Source organism: Dermacentor silvarum, chromosome 4 (assembly GCF_013339745.2).
Source record: "Dermacentor silvarum isolate Dsil-2018 chromosome 4, BIME_Dsil_1.4, whole genome shotgun sequence".
NCBI classification, from domain to species: Eukaryota; Metazoa; Arthropoda; class Arachnida; order Ixodida; family Ixodidae; genus Dermacentor; species Dermacentor silvarum.
Genome location: NC_051157.2, coordinates 180,338,496 through 180,353,066, shown reverse-complemented (window position 1 = coordinate 180,353,066; position 14,571 = coordinate 180,338,496). Strand labels below are relative to the sequence as shown.

Sequence of the window (14,571 nt, the reverse complement as noted above, 5' to 3'; positions counted from 1 at the left end):
CAGCAGCTTCCCGCAATACTCGCCCACCCGCCTCACGTGAAAATGCTGCTGCACACCGTTTCTTACACAATTACCACCAAATCTCCTCCTGTGTCCTCACTCACCGCATTCACAGCTGTCGCCGCCACTCTTATTGCGATATAAGCATCTTCACTTGTCTGTTTCACATCGTGTGGGACGTAGTGCCATTAGAAGCATGCCGCACGCTTTTAATAGGCGATAACCAAAACGTGCCGCCGTTTCCTGTTGCAGGCGGCTCAAAGGGAGGGCCGTGCATCGCACTAGCGGCATTGTAGGCATTGCATTTCGGTGTTGCCCACCAGCTGAATTTCATTTATATTTCTCTTCGCAGTAGGAAAACGACAACGTGCATTACTGGTCGCCTGGGCCCTACCAGCTCGATGCTTGCTGCATGTTTTATAGCAGCAGTTTGTTCCCTCGTTCAAGAGCATGTCATTTTATGTAGTTGCACCTTGCTCTTCGAAATTCTACATGACATTGTGGCACATTTGTGATCGAGCGTGGCTGAAGCAGAAGCACAGTTGATTGCCCTACACAAACCTATTATTCTATCTGGTGAAATTTTCCTGAACCTCAAATGACACAAGATAGCCAGCTACATGCAAAATTCTTTACAGGACATTTATGACCATAGTGTGTGGGATCTGTATTTAAAAAATAAGATGCGATGATACTGCTCACATATGGCATCAAAGTTGAGCCTTCCTTAAGCTGTGGATGTGTAAAAAGTTTTTTTCACTTACTCTGAGCAAGGCAAATACAATTCATGGGTTCACAGAGAAGCGCAATGTTCTCATGAGTCTGTAGTTGCTGGTTAATGTTGCAGCCGATGCCCGCATGTAGTTGAGCAACATCGTTTGTTCCAGGCCATTCGCTCGTGCACACTCTCTGCACTGCGGAACAGCATCGTCGCCAAGCTCAACCTGCTTGATCTTCAACCAGAATCAGAGCTGGAGATCCAGCTGGTGGAAGACCAGGACGGCTTTATTCTCTCCAACAGCAACATAGATGAAGCAAGGGCATACCTTGAACGGGTGAGTCACATTGGTTGGACTAATCTCTGCTCACACCAGGAGAGAGTTGTGTTGTACATGCTGCAATTATTATACCTTACATTTATTTCAAGTGCTCGTGAAAGTATTTAAATCTCTATACAGTCGAACCCGTTTATAATGACTCAATAGTTCCGCGAAAAGTGGTCGTTATATCAGTAGTTTGTTATATATTACCTCACCCTTAAAAATGCTAAAAAATAAGAGCACTGAAGCTGGCGTCGGCAGTTACAATGCGGCAGCACTTTGGTCTGAAAGCAAGATTTTCCGTATCATTTTTTGTTCCCAGTGCAGTCTTGCACCTAGCCGCAAACTTGCATTGGAAACGTCCATCTAAAGAACGAAATGCGGCGTCGTACATTTGGAAACTGCAAGCGCAGCTGCCATTTTTTTATTCGAGAGCTTGTGATATATTCTACTACCAACGAGACATGACTTTGTGGTGCACACGAGAGTGAAGCATGCCACATTATCAGCAATCGGCAACGCATAAACGAAGCACCGCCGATCCTTTGCAACATTGCGTGGCAGCAGGGTTGAGCCACGTCAACAGGAACGCTTAAGCGGCCGTTCTTTCTATGGTGGAAAGACATAGATGGTCGTTCGAAATTGTTTAAATGGGCGTAATGCACATATTGCCGCACAGACAATTGCGTGAAAACAAGTGACGCCGTCCTGGCATCTGATTTATCGCACCGGTGCACGCACTGCGCCATGCTGCCTATGCTGTACACTGTGTGCCTCCGCCCTCGAGGTATGTCTAGAAAATGCGTGACCTTCTTCGCGGCTTCCGAAATCTACGTGAGGCAGTCGCTTGCTCATTTCGAAGGCAGTATTATCGTCGGGTTTGACTGGAACAGGGCGTGCACTGCCGTGCACCCAGTTTGGTCATGCTTCCATGCTTTGGCACTTCGCGTGTTCCCTCTTTTTACCATGACTGGGTTCGAAGCGTTCGTTGTAGCTGTATGGTGACTTAAATATTCATTATATCTGGAAGCAGTTTTCGAAGAGAGGGTCGGCAAATCGTAACTGCATTGAAATGTGGTCGTTATAACCGATAGATCGTTACATCTAGAATCATTATAACTGGGTTCGACTGTACAGTCAATGACCGATTATTCGGACAGCTAGTCACGTGAAAGATAGCGTGCTTGGCACTGTACCAAGAATGCCATTGCTTCTAGACGTCTATGGATCTTGCACTATAGTCACATAACGTTAAGGTATCTCTGAACAGGTAGAGATCATCTTGTCAGCTGCACTTACGGGTTCTGACTAGGCCGACATGGCACCTTGAAGCTGCCACCAAGACCTTCTTGGAGGCCTTACATGTGTGGCTTCTCTCTTGTGCTTGCATGGTCAGCTGACGAAGCTCGAAGAGGCGAGGCGCCAGGAGCTTGCTGCCCTGCAGGACCAACTGGCTCTGTTTTTTGACCGGCTGGACATCCCACCCGAAGAGCAGGACCGCATTCGGGACACCAGCAGTGGCCTCACTCCTGCAACAATGGCTGCGGTATGATGCCCGGTTCCCCTTGGGGCCATTTAGAACAAAGCTGTCGTGGCAACTAGAACTGTCTAAAAAAACAATGACAAAAGGGCAGCATCTGAAATGTGTCCGCAACTCTCTGTGGAACTTGAAAGAGCGTAAGATTGGGCGAGTTGGTATTCCATGTCTTGTACTTAATAGCGCATAAAAAGGGGACGAGGCACAGATGGACGACGCGGACACAGCGCTAACTTCCAACAATCGTTTATTCTACGAAGCACTTCACATATATATATAGTTAACAGATAGCAGCGCACGCAAGCGCATAAGTACTGGTTTTTTAACACATGATGGTAACGTGGCATGTGTAATGGAAAAGATGAGATCGAAGATGAAAAAGGTGAAAAAACGATTAAAAAGATTTTAACCAATTTTTCTTGTAGCGACAGATTAGGATGCTATCTTCATCACGCCACCCTCTGTACCTTGTTTAAAAAATCTAATTCTTTTTTCGAAAGATCAATTGAAGGCGCGCTAACACAAGCTTCCCCCAAACTAGCGATTTTCGCCGCTTCAATGATCTCACGTGTTGTTTGCATTGGGCTTCTTCCTATCGCTGTGCACTGCTTATAAATGGGACTGCACCCATGCTTTCTACAGTGGAAAGCCAGATGGCCCACTCCTCCAGTTCGCACGTTATTTGCGTGTTCACGCAGCCTATCATTTATACACCTTCCTGTTTGGCCGATGTATTTTTTGCCACACGACAAGGGTAGTTCATACACGATATTGTTCTCACAATGAACATGGCTTTCCTTGTGCTTTGTCTGGCAACGGGGTTTTAAAGAGCCACAATAGCTGGCCTTGCACAAGTTGGACAGCTTGTTTGGCGCTGAAAAGATGACGCTTACATTTGCGTTGTTGCCAATCTTTTTCAGCCTGTGTGAGATATCGTGGATGTACGGTATTATTGAGCGTTTCTGCTTCCTTTGAACGATGTCCGGAGAAGCAAACTGCTCATTTTGCCCGCGCTTCACGGTCTTAAGGAGGCCTTCGGCCACCGCTGTGATAATATACTGCGGAAAACCAGCCTGTTTGAGGCGTTCCTCTTGCGCAAGGAAACTGGAAAAACACTTATGAGGGCATGAGCGGCGAAGCGCATTCATTAGGGTAGACTTTGCGATGCCTCTTTTAACCAACTTAGAGTGGCCTGACGAAAATGGCAGTAGTGGTTCTCTGTGGAACCAAAGTTGTAATGTGCCCGAAATTTCAGTACGTGGTGTGGGCAATGTTTTACAAGTGTGGAGGATAATAAGTAAGGGTATTCGAATATACGAAAAGTTTGAATATTACCGAATATATTTTTAATATTCGTTTTCGATTTGCAAAATAGATATTTGAAAATGTTCTAATATTCTGTTGGATATGAATATTAGAATCAAATTGAATATATTGCTGGCTGTGCGGGACGAAACACGGTTCTCAGCATTTGTTTCTATGTAATTTAAGAATATTGGGGCGATATTGTGTTGAATTGTGCAATAATTTTGTGCTGTTAGCGAAATTTTGCCTGTAAACCACACTAAGCCACTACACGTCTAAACTTTGCGGGAAAGCCAGCCTCTCAGTAGCAAGGAGCACGGGTTTGCGGACGGCAAGGGATCACTTGTTGCTTTTTCTAACGCGATAGCGTTAAGGGCCCCGTGTCACAGAAAATCCAGTGTCGGCGTGGATGTCGACGTCCGTGGCTGAGAAAATCATCCCAAACCACCCCGACCGCGCAGGCCCTCCGCATGGTGCAAGGTTTTAGTGCAGGAGGAAATCATCCCAAACCACTCCGAGCACGCAGTGGTGCAATACGTTAGTGAACAAAAATTGAATTTCTCACAGTGAAATCTGTCAGAAAAATGGTAAAGTATGACTTAACCACGACCTACAGTGGTTGTGAACTGTTATTTGAATGTACGAGAAAACATAATTCTGTTACGAGAAAACTCAAACACAAACCCCTTTTGCCAGCAATGCAACGCGAACAGGACTGCAATGCGAAAATGCAATGTGAATGGGGCCTGATAACGCTATCGCGTTCCACTCTTGGAGGCGAAGCTTAAGCGTCCTCAAATTTTCTTTGCTCTTTTTTGCAGCGCCACCTCCAATTCTGAGCTTAGTGCTTGACAGCGTGTGCGATGAGTGACAACTGGCACAGGGTCAAATGCCACCGAGTTTACGGGCATTTGATGCGGTATAATAAGGCACAGGTTGGTGAGGACAGCTATTGGGAATTACTAAATTTTCCAAGTTAACATGAGCCAAATACAGTGTTTTAGTATAACGGCTTACTAGTCTAGCTTTGTAACATTGAAAATGTAATTGCAATGTTCCAACATAACAAATTCAGTGATGTGATTGCTGCTCCAGTTGCTCCAAACTGCTCTAAAAGGTGTTTTCTGCTATTATAAAAAACAAACTAATCTAACAAGCGACATGCACTCGTCGTGTGGGCACATGGAGGAAGTAAAACGTGAGTGCAATAGTTGGGCTACCATGCGCTTGGAATGGGGGGGCTCTGGCCATTGCTGAAATGGCGCTTTGAGAGGTGAGAGCACGCCACTTTCTTAAGACTTTATGGAAAAGCATTCTGCTGGTACGGCAAAGCCTTTTTGGTGATGCGACTTTCCTGTGCTTTGGTCAAGTAGGTACATGACGGCTGAAAATTTTGTGAAATGGGGGCAACTCGTTGGACATGCTACCGAGCTTGTTTCTCTTCATTGCACTGCTACCATTTTGCTGTTTTCTGCTGGTGTAGCTTAGCAAGCGAGCATTGCACACTCTTAAAGCTCTTCCGTAGTCGAATTTCCCAAATTTCCGTCTCCGTGTGCACTTCTACAGTTCCTGCCATTTTAGCACCCAGCCTCCTGCAAACTGGAAAGCTAAAGCAGAGACTAGAGAGGTTTGTGGGCATACTATCATCGTGATGCTGCAGTGGTCGTATTATCGTCATCCCAGCTTCGTCTAATTTTTGTCACTCCATCGTCTTCATACAGTTGTCATCCCAGTGCCATAACGCCATCGTCATCACGCTGCCGTCGTCATTACTCTGCCGTCCTCATTACTTCATCATCATGCATGGGATTCGCATGTTTTAGCACCATGTTGAGCTAAATGATTCTTGGTAAAAATGTGCTTGTTTCCTGTTAAATTGGGCTTCCTCCTTCTGTAAGCTCTCTTGCTTCTCTCGGAGGCAATTATTTCGCTTGGAAATATGTATTTAGATGCTCCAACAGCTCGCTCTTCTGCTCCAAAGCGCACTTTTGGTTCATCCATGAAGCTCCTGCAAAATGGCCTCGGCCAATCACATCACTGCAAATTAACCCAACTTGCTAATAAATGCATGTGCATGTCATTATTCGATATTCGAAGCTAAGTATTTGTATTCAAAAATTTTGATATTCGCACACTCCTAGTAATAAGGTGTGGGAAATTATTAGTTTCATTGATTGCTTGCCCAAGTCCTTGCCTGATATTCATGAGAGTTGTGGTCGGTTGGGAGGTGTGGTTTGAAGCTGCAATGGGGCTGGACATGTGACAGGGTCTCCTTCTTTTTCTGAAGACTCTGGTTCTGTCATATGGCGGCTACTGCATAGCTCTTTGCTGTTCATATCAGGGGGAACAAAAAATGGTTGGTCTGTTATCCACGGGTGCAGATTGAACATACTATCACTCCCCTTATTTCAAGAAGGCTCTCGTGCGTGCTCCCTAGTCTAACGAGTGTATTAGTCTACGATGTCAAAAGAACTCTCGTAGGAAAGCTCCATTAGTCCGTCTGTGTGGCCTCAGTCATTGAGCCTTGATGGAAATCTTGGACAGCAGATCAATTTTGGCTTTATTGTGAAGTTATTTTGTGACCTCCTTTACTGTATTTTCACAAAGTTAATAGAATGTCAGCAAGGAAAATTTATTCTGCACAACTGTAATTGTTAGTTTAAGAAAGCACCTTGCATAATATTTGGAGCCTTTCTTTTAATTTCACTGTGCAACATTTGACGAACTCAACACCCAATGCTTTGTGGGCAAGCTGACCCATGAACTTGCTCGACGTCCAACTACTGGAAATGCACCAATCGCTTCTCTCTCTACTGATGCCAGCTTCCCAATTTCAGTGTGGGGTGCAGGGAATTACAATTGGATAAGCCGAAGCTCTTCGGAAAGCCTGCCTTGCACCACCAAAGAACAGCGAAAGATTGTTTTCTACCAGATAACTGCTTTCTTTACTTCTTTGCTTACGGCTACTATTGGTGCCAGTTCGTCACTGTCATCATGTGCATAGAAATAGCTGCGCAGCACAGTCTCATGTTTGCAGCTGCCTTGTGGCACAGGCAGCACAGTCTAAGGGTTCTTTGCCTCCTGCTGTCGCATTATTTGTGATCACCTTGTGAACTTGCTCCAAAAGTTGCACCAAAATGACTTTGGGCAGTCCCACCCCTGCGTTTATTTCATGGAACATGCATACCTGCTAATTCTTATGGTTTTATTGTAAAGTGCCGCTTTCTTGGATTTATTGTTGTTGTTGTTCAAAAGTTTATTTCGTTTCTGTCTAGTAAAAGCCGAAACTGATTTGAAAAGAATATAAATACAGTTGTTGACCCAATTTTTCGGAATCGTCACATATTCTGAAGAACTTGCACCAATGACACCAAATATAGAATGAACAAGTAACAGCGGCCACAATTTTGGTTGCAGTCATGCAAATATTTCATCAATAAACTGCGTAAGCATTTGTTAGGAGTGCAGGTCATTTTTGCTGTGACTGTATGAGTAGAGTGCCTGTCCACAGCATCTCTACAGAACAAAGTTGGCAAACGGCTAATAGACAATCAACATGTTGACTAATCAATTTTTAGCCGATTTCCTCAAATTGTAGGATTTTTTTTCTTTGCTGTTACTAGCATTTTCTTATTATTTTTTCTTCAATTCTAAGATTACCACGCAAGAGCGCTTTTCATAAGACGCGAGTCGATGCTTCTAAAGAACACAGCATTTCTCCGTGCTTTCATCGAATGACGTGCATTGTGTGAAATTAGAGGCCTCCAGCGCTCTGCCAGCATGCTCACAAAAACTCAAGTTGAACGGTTCCGCCGTGTCTGCGCTGCAACTGGTGTCGGGACGTGCTTGTTTGGCTGTGTACTCACACTTTTCATTGTTCTCCTTGCCTTTGCAGCTCAAGGACAAGCTCGCCGAATACGAGCGGAAGAAGCGAGAACGCCTTCGGGAGTTCGTCGTCAGAGTCAAAGATGAATTACTGACTTGGTACAAGAAGTGTTGTCTGCCGAAGAGTCGGGTTTACCTCGACGATGACTGTGAAGGTGAGCGCTATTATTTGCATGCACGGTTTTATGCGAAACTGCAGAAAGGAGATTGTTCTCATTGGTTCTGCTTGGGTGGTACAGCTGTGCCAGTTTGCTACATTTGCGACCTGCTGTGTCGAGCTGCTCGAAAACACTAAGCGCGAGAACCAATCGTGCGTGTTTAGGCCAGTGTTAGAGGGCTGTGGCAGTTAAGTAAATAGCCTGGGTTTTGTTAACTTTATTTTCAAGATATTGGGAGTTACTTCAATTGTCAAGCATTGCATCATGCCAGCCTGTGTTCTGCAGCATTCACGTGTGATAATGAGCGACCGTATTAGCGCTCCCGTGGTCATGTTTTGTTGGGGACTTGGGAATGTATATCTTCATATTTATCTCATGAGACACCACAACGTGCACACAGTCCTATTTAGCAGTGCTGCCAGTAGACAAAATGAGCTCTGCTGGCTCGGTTACCTGCCATTGGCAGACAGCTTAGTTTAAATTACTTTTCATGTGGCAACTGTTAATAATAATTCGAATCATTTAATGTGTTCATTTTTGCTCAGTACACCGAGTTACATAGTATGTGCGCTATGTGTGTCTCATCTTCACCTATCGTCCTATTCCTTTAAGAGCATATACATAACCGTGTTGTTTATTTCATTTGTGTGGTTGTTTCACGTACACGTTGTAAAATTTAAAAAATGCAAAAATTTTGAATGGAGTGCTCTTCGCCTGCGAGGACACTGTAGCAGTGGAAAAGTGATGTTTAAGTCTAAGGACATACGATTGAAAGTCATTGGAAGCACCCATGTTGTAAGAATGTTGCAGCTTTTTTCTCGGTTATGGGCTAAAGCATACTACTGTCGATCCCGGGTTGTATCAAACTCGGATATATCGAAGTATTGTCTTTATCGAACAGCTCTACAATCCCCTTGAAAATCCCATGCAAAAGATAGCAATGTACTGCGCATACATTGAACTCCCGTTCACCGGTATATTCGATATACCTAACGCTGTGCCAAGCCGCGCCCCTGAGGGAGAGGGACAAGAACGAAGGACGTACCGGCAGCTAGGTTCCCACGGCTAGCTGCCGGTACGTAACTTAATTTGTAGCTTAATGATTACTTTGTTTCCTCTGTAATGCTCACTGTAATTCAGTTTCTCTTTAGTAACCAATGACATGTAACCAGTTACTTTATTGACGAGGCAAGCTGCAACCAGCAAGATTGTGTTGAGAACTTGAATTTGGCAAGAACTGCAGTACAGCGCCCGAGATCATGCCACGCAACAGCCTCCCTAATGTGCATTCCTTGAGGCTCAATGTATTCGTTGCCTCATGTTAACACTCCACCAGATGTTCGCCGATAAGTTGGAACAGGTGCGGGTACATCTCGATAGCGAAGGTCACTTGGAACGTTAGTGCTAGTAATTTACATACAGACGATTTTCATAGCTTTTCACTGGCCCAACCGGGAGCATATTTTCCAAGTCCCAGCAACATTGAAGCACTGAGCTTCATAAATTATCTAGGTGCTGAGTAACCACAATATTGTGCGCAAGATCTTTATACATTACAACACCGTCCTACCCTCCAGTGCACACATCAAGTGAACTGGCTAAGCTCCCCTTTCCCTCTTTTTCCACCTCGAGCAAGTTTTCGGTGTCACTGCTGATGTCTTCCCAACAAAAGCGAAGGATGATGACTGAGAAACATTTTAGAAGCAATTCTTAGTGCATATAAGCATCTTATGAAGGCCAGCAGTGGATTGATTAACTGAAAAGGGCCAGGCCAACTTTTTTTTATCTATGCAATGTTAAGAAAAGTTCTAATTTAAGTAACATAGAAGTTATCAATTACTATAGAGTATTTCTTCAATTACCTTTGTGGTAAGCCATAAAGAGGAGGAGAATGGGCAACCGAGAAAGTTTCTCTCATTCAAAGTTTTTTCTTTATCTCCTAGGGAACCCTGCCCACCTCCCCACCTCTGCATGTTGAAGCTCCCTTCTCCTTTGCTTCATAGTTGCCACACCTTAAGGTGGAATACGCATATAACTAGCACCTAGACTTTACTGTTAAATACCGTAATTACTCGTGTAATGAGCGCATTCACATAATGAACGCACCTCCAACTTTAGTCGTGAAAATTGAGATTTTTTTTTCTGCCGCATAATAAATGCACCCTGAACTTGTTGGCTCACGTGAAGTAGTAGAGACACGGTACGATTCGTTGTCCGATATGGCGTCCGGCGGGTACGGTTGTATTGGACGCCGAATCGTACCATGTGTCTCCTACATTTATTATGATAGCAATCGTATGGACACACACAAGGCGCATTATTGCCGTGGGCGCCGACGATCGTGGCTCTATCTCCCGAGTTCAAGGGAGGAAAGCAGGGAGAAAACGCGCCGTATTCTGTCGCGGCCGCACGCGCCCTATGTTGAAAGCTATCTGCGTCGGGGGCCAAGTCTAGGTACGACGGCGGCTTATATCTTTGTGCGTACTCCGTTTTCGCCGCTCGGTTTGCGTTGAAGCGATACACGGCACAAAGGTAAGGTCACTTCGGTCGCTGTTGCAGCCGCGCTTCCTCACGCCAGCGTTTTGACAGCGAGTGTCTGCTGTCATCGAGTGTGATGTGTTCATGTTTGCCTGTGCGCGCCGACACCATGCCGGTTAAATTACTTTGCAAGTTTATACGGCCGATAAAACTACTTTGTATAGCTGCGTACGCATTTGCTATCGCAATCGATGGTTCGCCTTTCGGGCGAAACTTCGACTTTTTTGGAGGTGGCCACGGAAAAAAAGTCGCTCAAAATTTTACCCCGCATAGTAAACGCACCCCCAACTTTGCGTATATTTTTCGGGAAAAAAAGTGCGTTCATTATGCGAGTAAATACGGTATTTCAGATTTTTGGTGCAGGTTATAGTATGCGCAAAAATACGGTATTGCATGCCATTCTGCAGCGAAAAAAACTAAGAACTTATATTAGGCAGGGCGCAGTCGAACCCACGGGCTTGTGGGCAGCCCGAGAATTCTCGGCGTTCGCAGGCACCAGCACACCACGCATCTCGGAGGCCATGCGTGCACTTCACGGTGCCGCCGCTTGATCGAACATCGTGTCTAGAGTGAAGCGCAACAGAGCATCCTGGCTGCAGTATGCGCCTCATACATGATGCATTTCAGTGGTGGCATTAGTGTGTTGCTACATTGGTTTAATGCTTCTCGCATTAACATCGACATTTATTGTGAAATCGTTTCTGCGGGAATTTTTTTCTTCATTTAAATACCTGGTGCTGTGACGGGACCCAAAATGGTGTTCGGGTTATTTCAGTCGATTAAAGGGGCTCTAATTACAGCAAAACCCCGCTGATACAATCACGGCTGGTATGAATTTCGGTGTGATACTGCCACGTGTCTAGCGCGGCGATGACGACGGCGTAAAAAGACATACGGGCACATAAGCAAGAAGAAGCAGCGACTAGCGCGCGGTATTTTAAAACCGTCCGTTCTTGTTACTGCCTCTGCCGACAAGTGCGGTTTGTTTGTCCCTCGAGCTTTCGCCGTCGTGACAATACGAAGTCGAAACATTGCCTGGCCGAAATGCATTGCTTTTAATACGAAAAACATTGGCTGTTACAAACGCGTTGCCGTGCCGCTGCGGATCAAACGAACGCGTGAGCACCAGCGACGGCGGCGGCCGAGCCAGCAAAGCGATCGGCACAGACAAGCCGGCACAGCGGGATCTGGACGGGATCTATAGTCGCCAAGCAACCAACTACGTCACGCGGCTGCGCAATCTCTCATTGGTCCCTACGTCGAGTGGACTGGACCACATCACATCCTAGTTGATGCTTTGACCAGCGAGAGTGGCAGCAGCCACGACGGCCAAAACGCTCTATGCACTCGACGTTGCCGAGGCGTTCAGTGGCGTGCGAAAATATTCGCGAGATCACGTGCGCGCACTTTCACGCCTTCCAGAAGGCGATCGTTGACGATTTGGGCAAGAAAATACACACGGATAGTAGAACCCTGTTGATGCATTTTTCAAGGGGCTGCAAAAAAAGAAGAAAAAAAAAGTCGCAGTTTCGCTTGCAAGGCGAAGCAACGATTGCGACAGCAAATTAATAGACAGCTGTATGAAGTATGGATAGTAGCTTTATCGCCCGTATAAACTTGTAAGCATAGGCATACTAACTAAATTAACAAGCACGGTGTCACGCGTGCACAGGTAAACACGAACCCATCTCGCATGATGACAACGCTGGAGTAAGGAAGCGCGGCGGTAGAGGCTGTCTCTCGCTTCAACGCGAACTAAACATCGAAAGCACAGCGCATACTGAGCTATCCGGCACTAGGCGCACTTTGTCAACATTGCAGATCATTTTGAAGATGAGGCCCATGCGGGCTCGCACTTAGCGCACGCCGCAGATCGATGTGATGCGGCGCCCGCGCGGCTGCGCCATATCAGTAGTGTGTTGGTCGCTTGTTGCAACGTACAAGCTGGCTGCGCCGCTAAATTTACGTGACTGCCACATTCAAACGCAATATAAGATGCAGGAAAATTACAGATTGGCGCCGTATCGAAGGGAACCTTGATACAGGGCAGTCAATGTAGTATTTAGGTCGGGACCGCGAAAACGCGACGTAGCAGCTGGGAAAACGCAGCAGCGTAGAAGGTATCAACGAGGTTCCACTATTAGGAATTTTTTCTGATAAAAATAAATTCATTTTTTCTGGATTTTGTGTTTGTTTTGACATGCATTTTGGGTGATGCGAATATTTCTCGCGACTCCGCCAGATTCCTATCACCGAGGTTCTGCTGTAATGGGATTCACTGAATCCGGCAAACTCTAGAAAGTGGCACACAGCAGTCTCTTGTGGGCCTGTGAAGTTGGATTTTTATAAGGTAGTTTTTTAAAAACCCTGCAGGGAGTTCATCGAAAATGAAAGGACTAGTGTAAAAATTGCAATTACTTGATTGAGCTGCTCCAAATTTCGTGTGTTCTACTCCAGTTAAGTTGCTCCAAATTTGAAATTTGCAATTCCAAAACTTCTTCCCCCTTGCCCTCGTTTAACCTGCTCCAAATTCAAAATATTCTGTACCAAAGCCAAGATTACTCTGCTCCGAAAATTGCTCAATAACTGTTTCAGTTGCCTTACCTCTGCTACTGGCTACCGACATTCTTTTCTTATTTGTAGCTCTCGCATGACCACCTTGAGCTTTATTTAAGAAAAAAAAAAGTACCCATAAACACAGGAAACCAGGTGTCCTGTTAGTGTTCGGACAAATTGATTGCGTTATACAGTTGACTTGTGATAATTTTAAGCTTGCACAGCTTGAAATCCTGTTTAACTAGAAGAAATCTTATCTGTGCAGTGGTGAAATGGTTGAGTGTCAGCCTCGTATGTGGGAGATACTTTGATCAAATCTCAGTGCCACCGGGGAACCCACCAGTCTTTCTGACAGGTAGAGGTGTCCCCTGGCCCAGGGCTTGGCTATTTCTCAGGTTTCTCATCTCAGAAATTTGAAAGGTCTCTGGCCATCTGTTACCATGGCTGTGGTAATGTAGACGAACATCTGCCGCTGGGTACCTATCGGTAAAATAAGGACAAGCGCACACCCGACCTGGTGCTCTGCAAATGTGGGAGCTCCACATTTGGGAAGGACACCCACTTGAGAAATTGTTGGAATGGAACCAGCAGTACTCCTTTATGTCCATCCGTTAACTCACTAGGAGGTAACAAAACTTTAGATGGTGGAGAACTTTGCCTGGAGGTGTGGTTTCACGTCGGCATGGAACATGCTGCTATGAAGCCACACTTGAAGGTGAAATTTAAATTCAAATTTTCACATATTATGCACCCTGACTTCACTGCATAATCTTCTGAAATGCGAGCTCTGCATCGCCACAAATACAGTAAAAGCTCGATGATATGATCACGGCTAATACGAATTTCCGGATGATACGAATTTTTCCGTGGTCCCGGCCGGGCCCCATTACTTTGCAACGTGCTAGAGAACGGTTGTTACGAATCGATTTTCAGCCTGCGTCGGTTGATACGAATAAACGCCGCCCCACCAACGGCCGCGAAAGAGAACAGCGCGCAGTCACGCGCTTTCTCTCCTTCTCTTTTGGTGCGGAGGCGCAGCGCCGGACAGCGCGGACTCCGCGAGTGGGCGCGAAGAGTTTGAAGCGGTGGCGCTTTTGGTGCTTTTGTACTTCTCCTCCTTTTCTGCGAGCTGTTAGATGGAGTGGCTGCTGCGCTTCGGGCCGCGTTCTTCGTGTTTGCGCCATTTTGCCTAGTCGCAGCGAGCTATGTCTCGCAAGCGGAAAGCACTCTCCTTTAAAGAGAAATTAGACATTCTTCGAAAGGTCGATGAGGATCCCAAGAGGAAGCGGACGGAGTTGGCTAAGGAGCTAGGCCTCGCAACGTCAACACTGAGCACAATTGTTGCACAGCGAGACTATCATGAAAAACGTGCTTTCGTTCAACGTCAACGCGAAGCAAGCGAATTCGAACGCGCTTATTTCGAACATACTGCGCACCGACAATGCTCTTAGCAGCGCTCCAAATCACGCGGCGGCGCCTCCGACCGGCATTGCTCCAACACCGCCATAGAGCAAAAGCTCAGGAGAGAGCCCTCAATGCCGCGCGCGAAGGA

The 14,571-nt window shown here is 45.9% G+C and overlaps 1 protein-coding gene across 2 annotated transcripts in view; it reads left to right on the top strand.

Moving 5' to 3' along the window:
* The window catches only part of LOC119450790 (protein regulator of cytokinesis 1-like), a 61,714-nt gene that overhangs the window by 13,291 nt on the left and 33,852 nt on the right, over nt 1-14,571 (top strand). For both annotated transcript variants that reach the window (XM_049666244.1, XM_037714288.2), the window contains exons 4-6: nt 888-1,055; nt 2,437-2,586; nt 7,778-7,922. In XM_049666244.1, the coding sequence (XP_049522201.1) occupies nt 888-1,055; nt 2,437-2,586; nt 7,778-7,922 (463 nt within the window). The remainder of the gene's footprint in view (nt 1-887; nt 1,056-2,436; nt 2,587-7,777; nt 7,923-14,571) is intronic.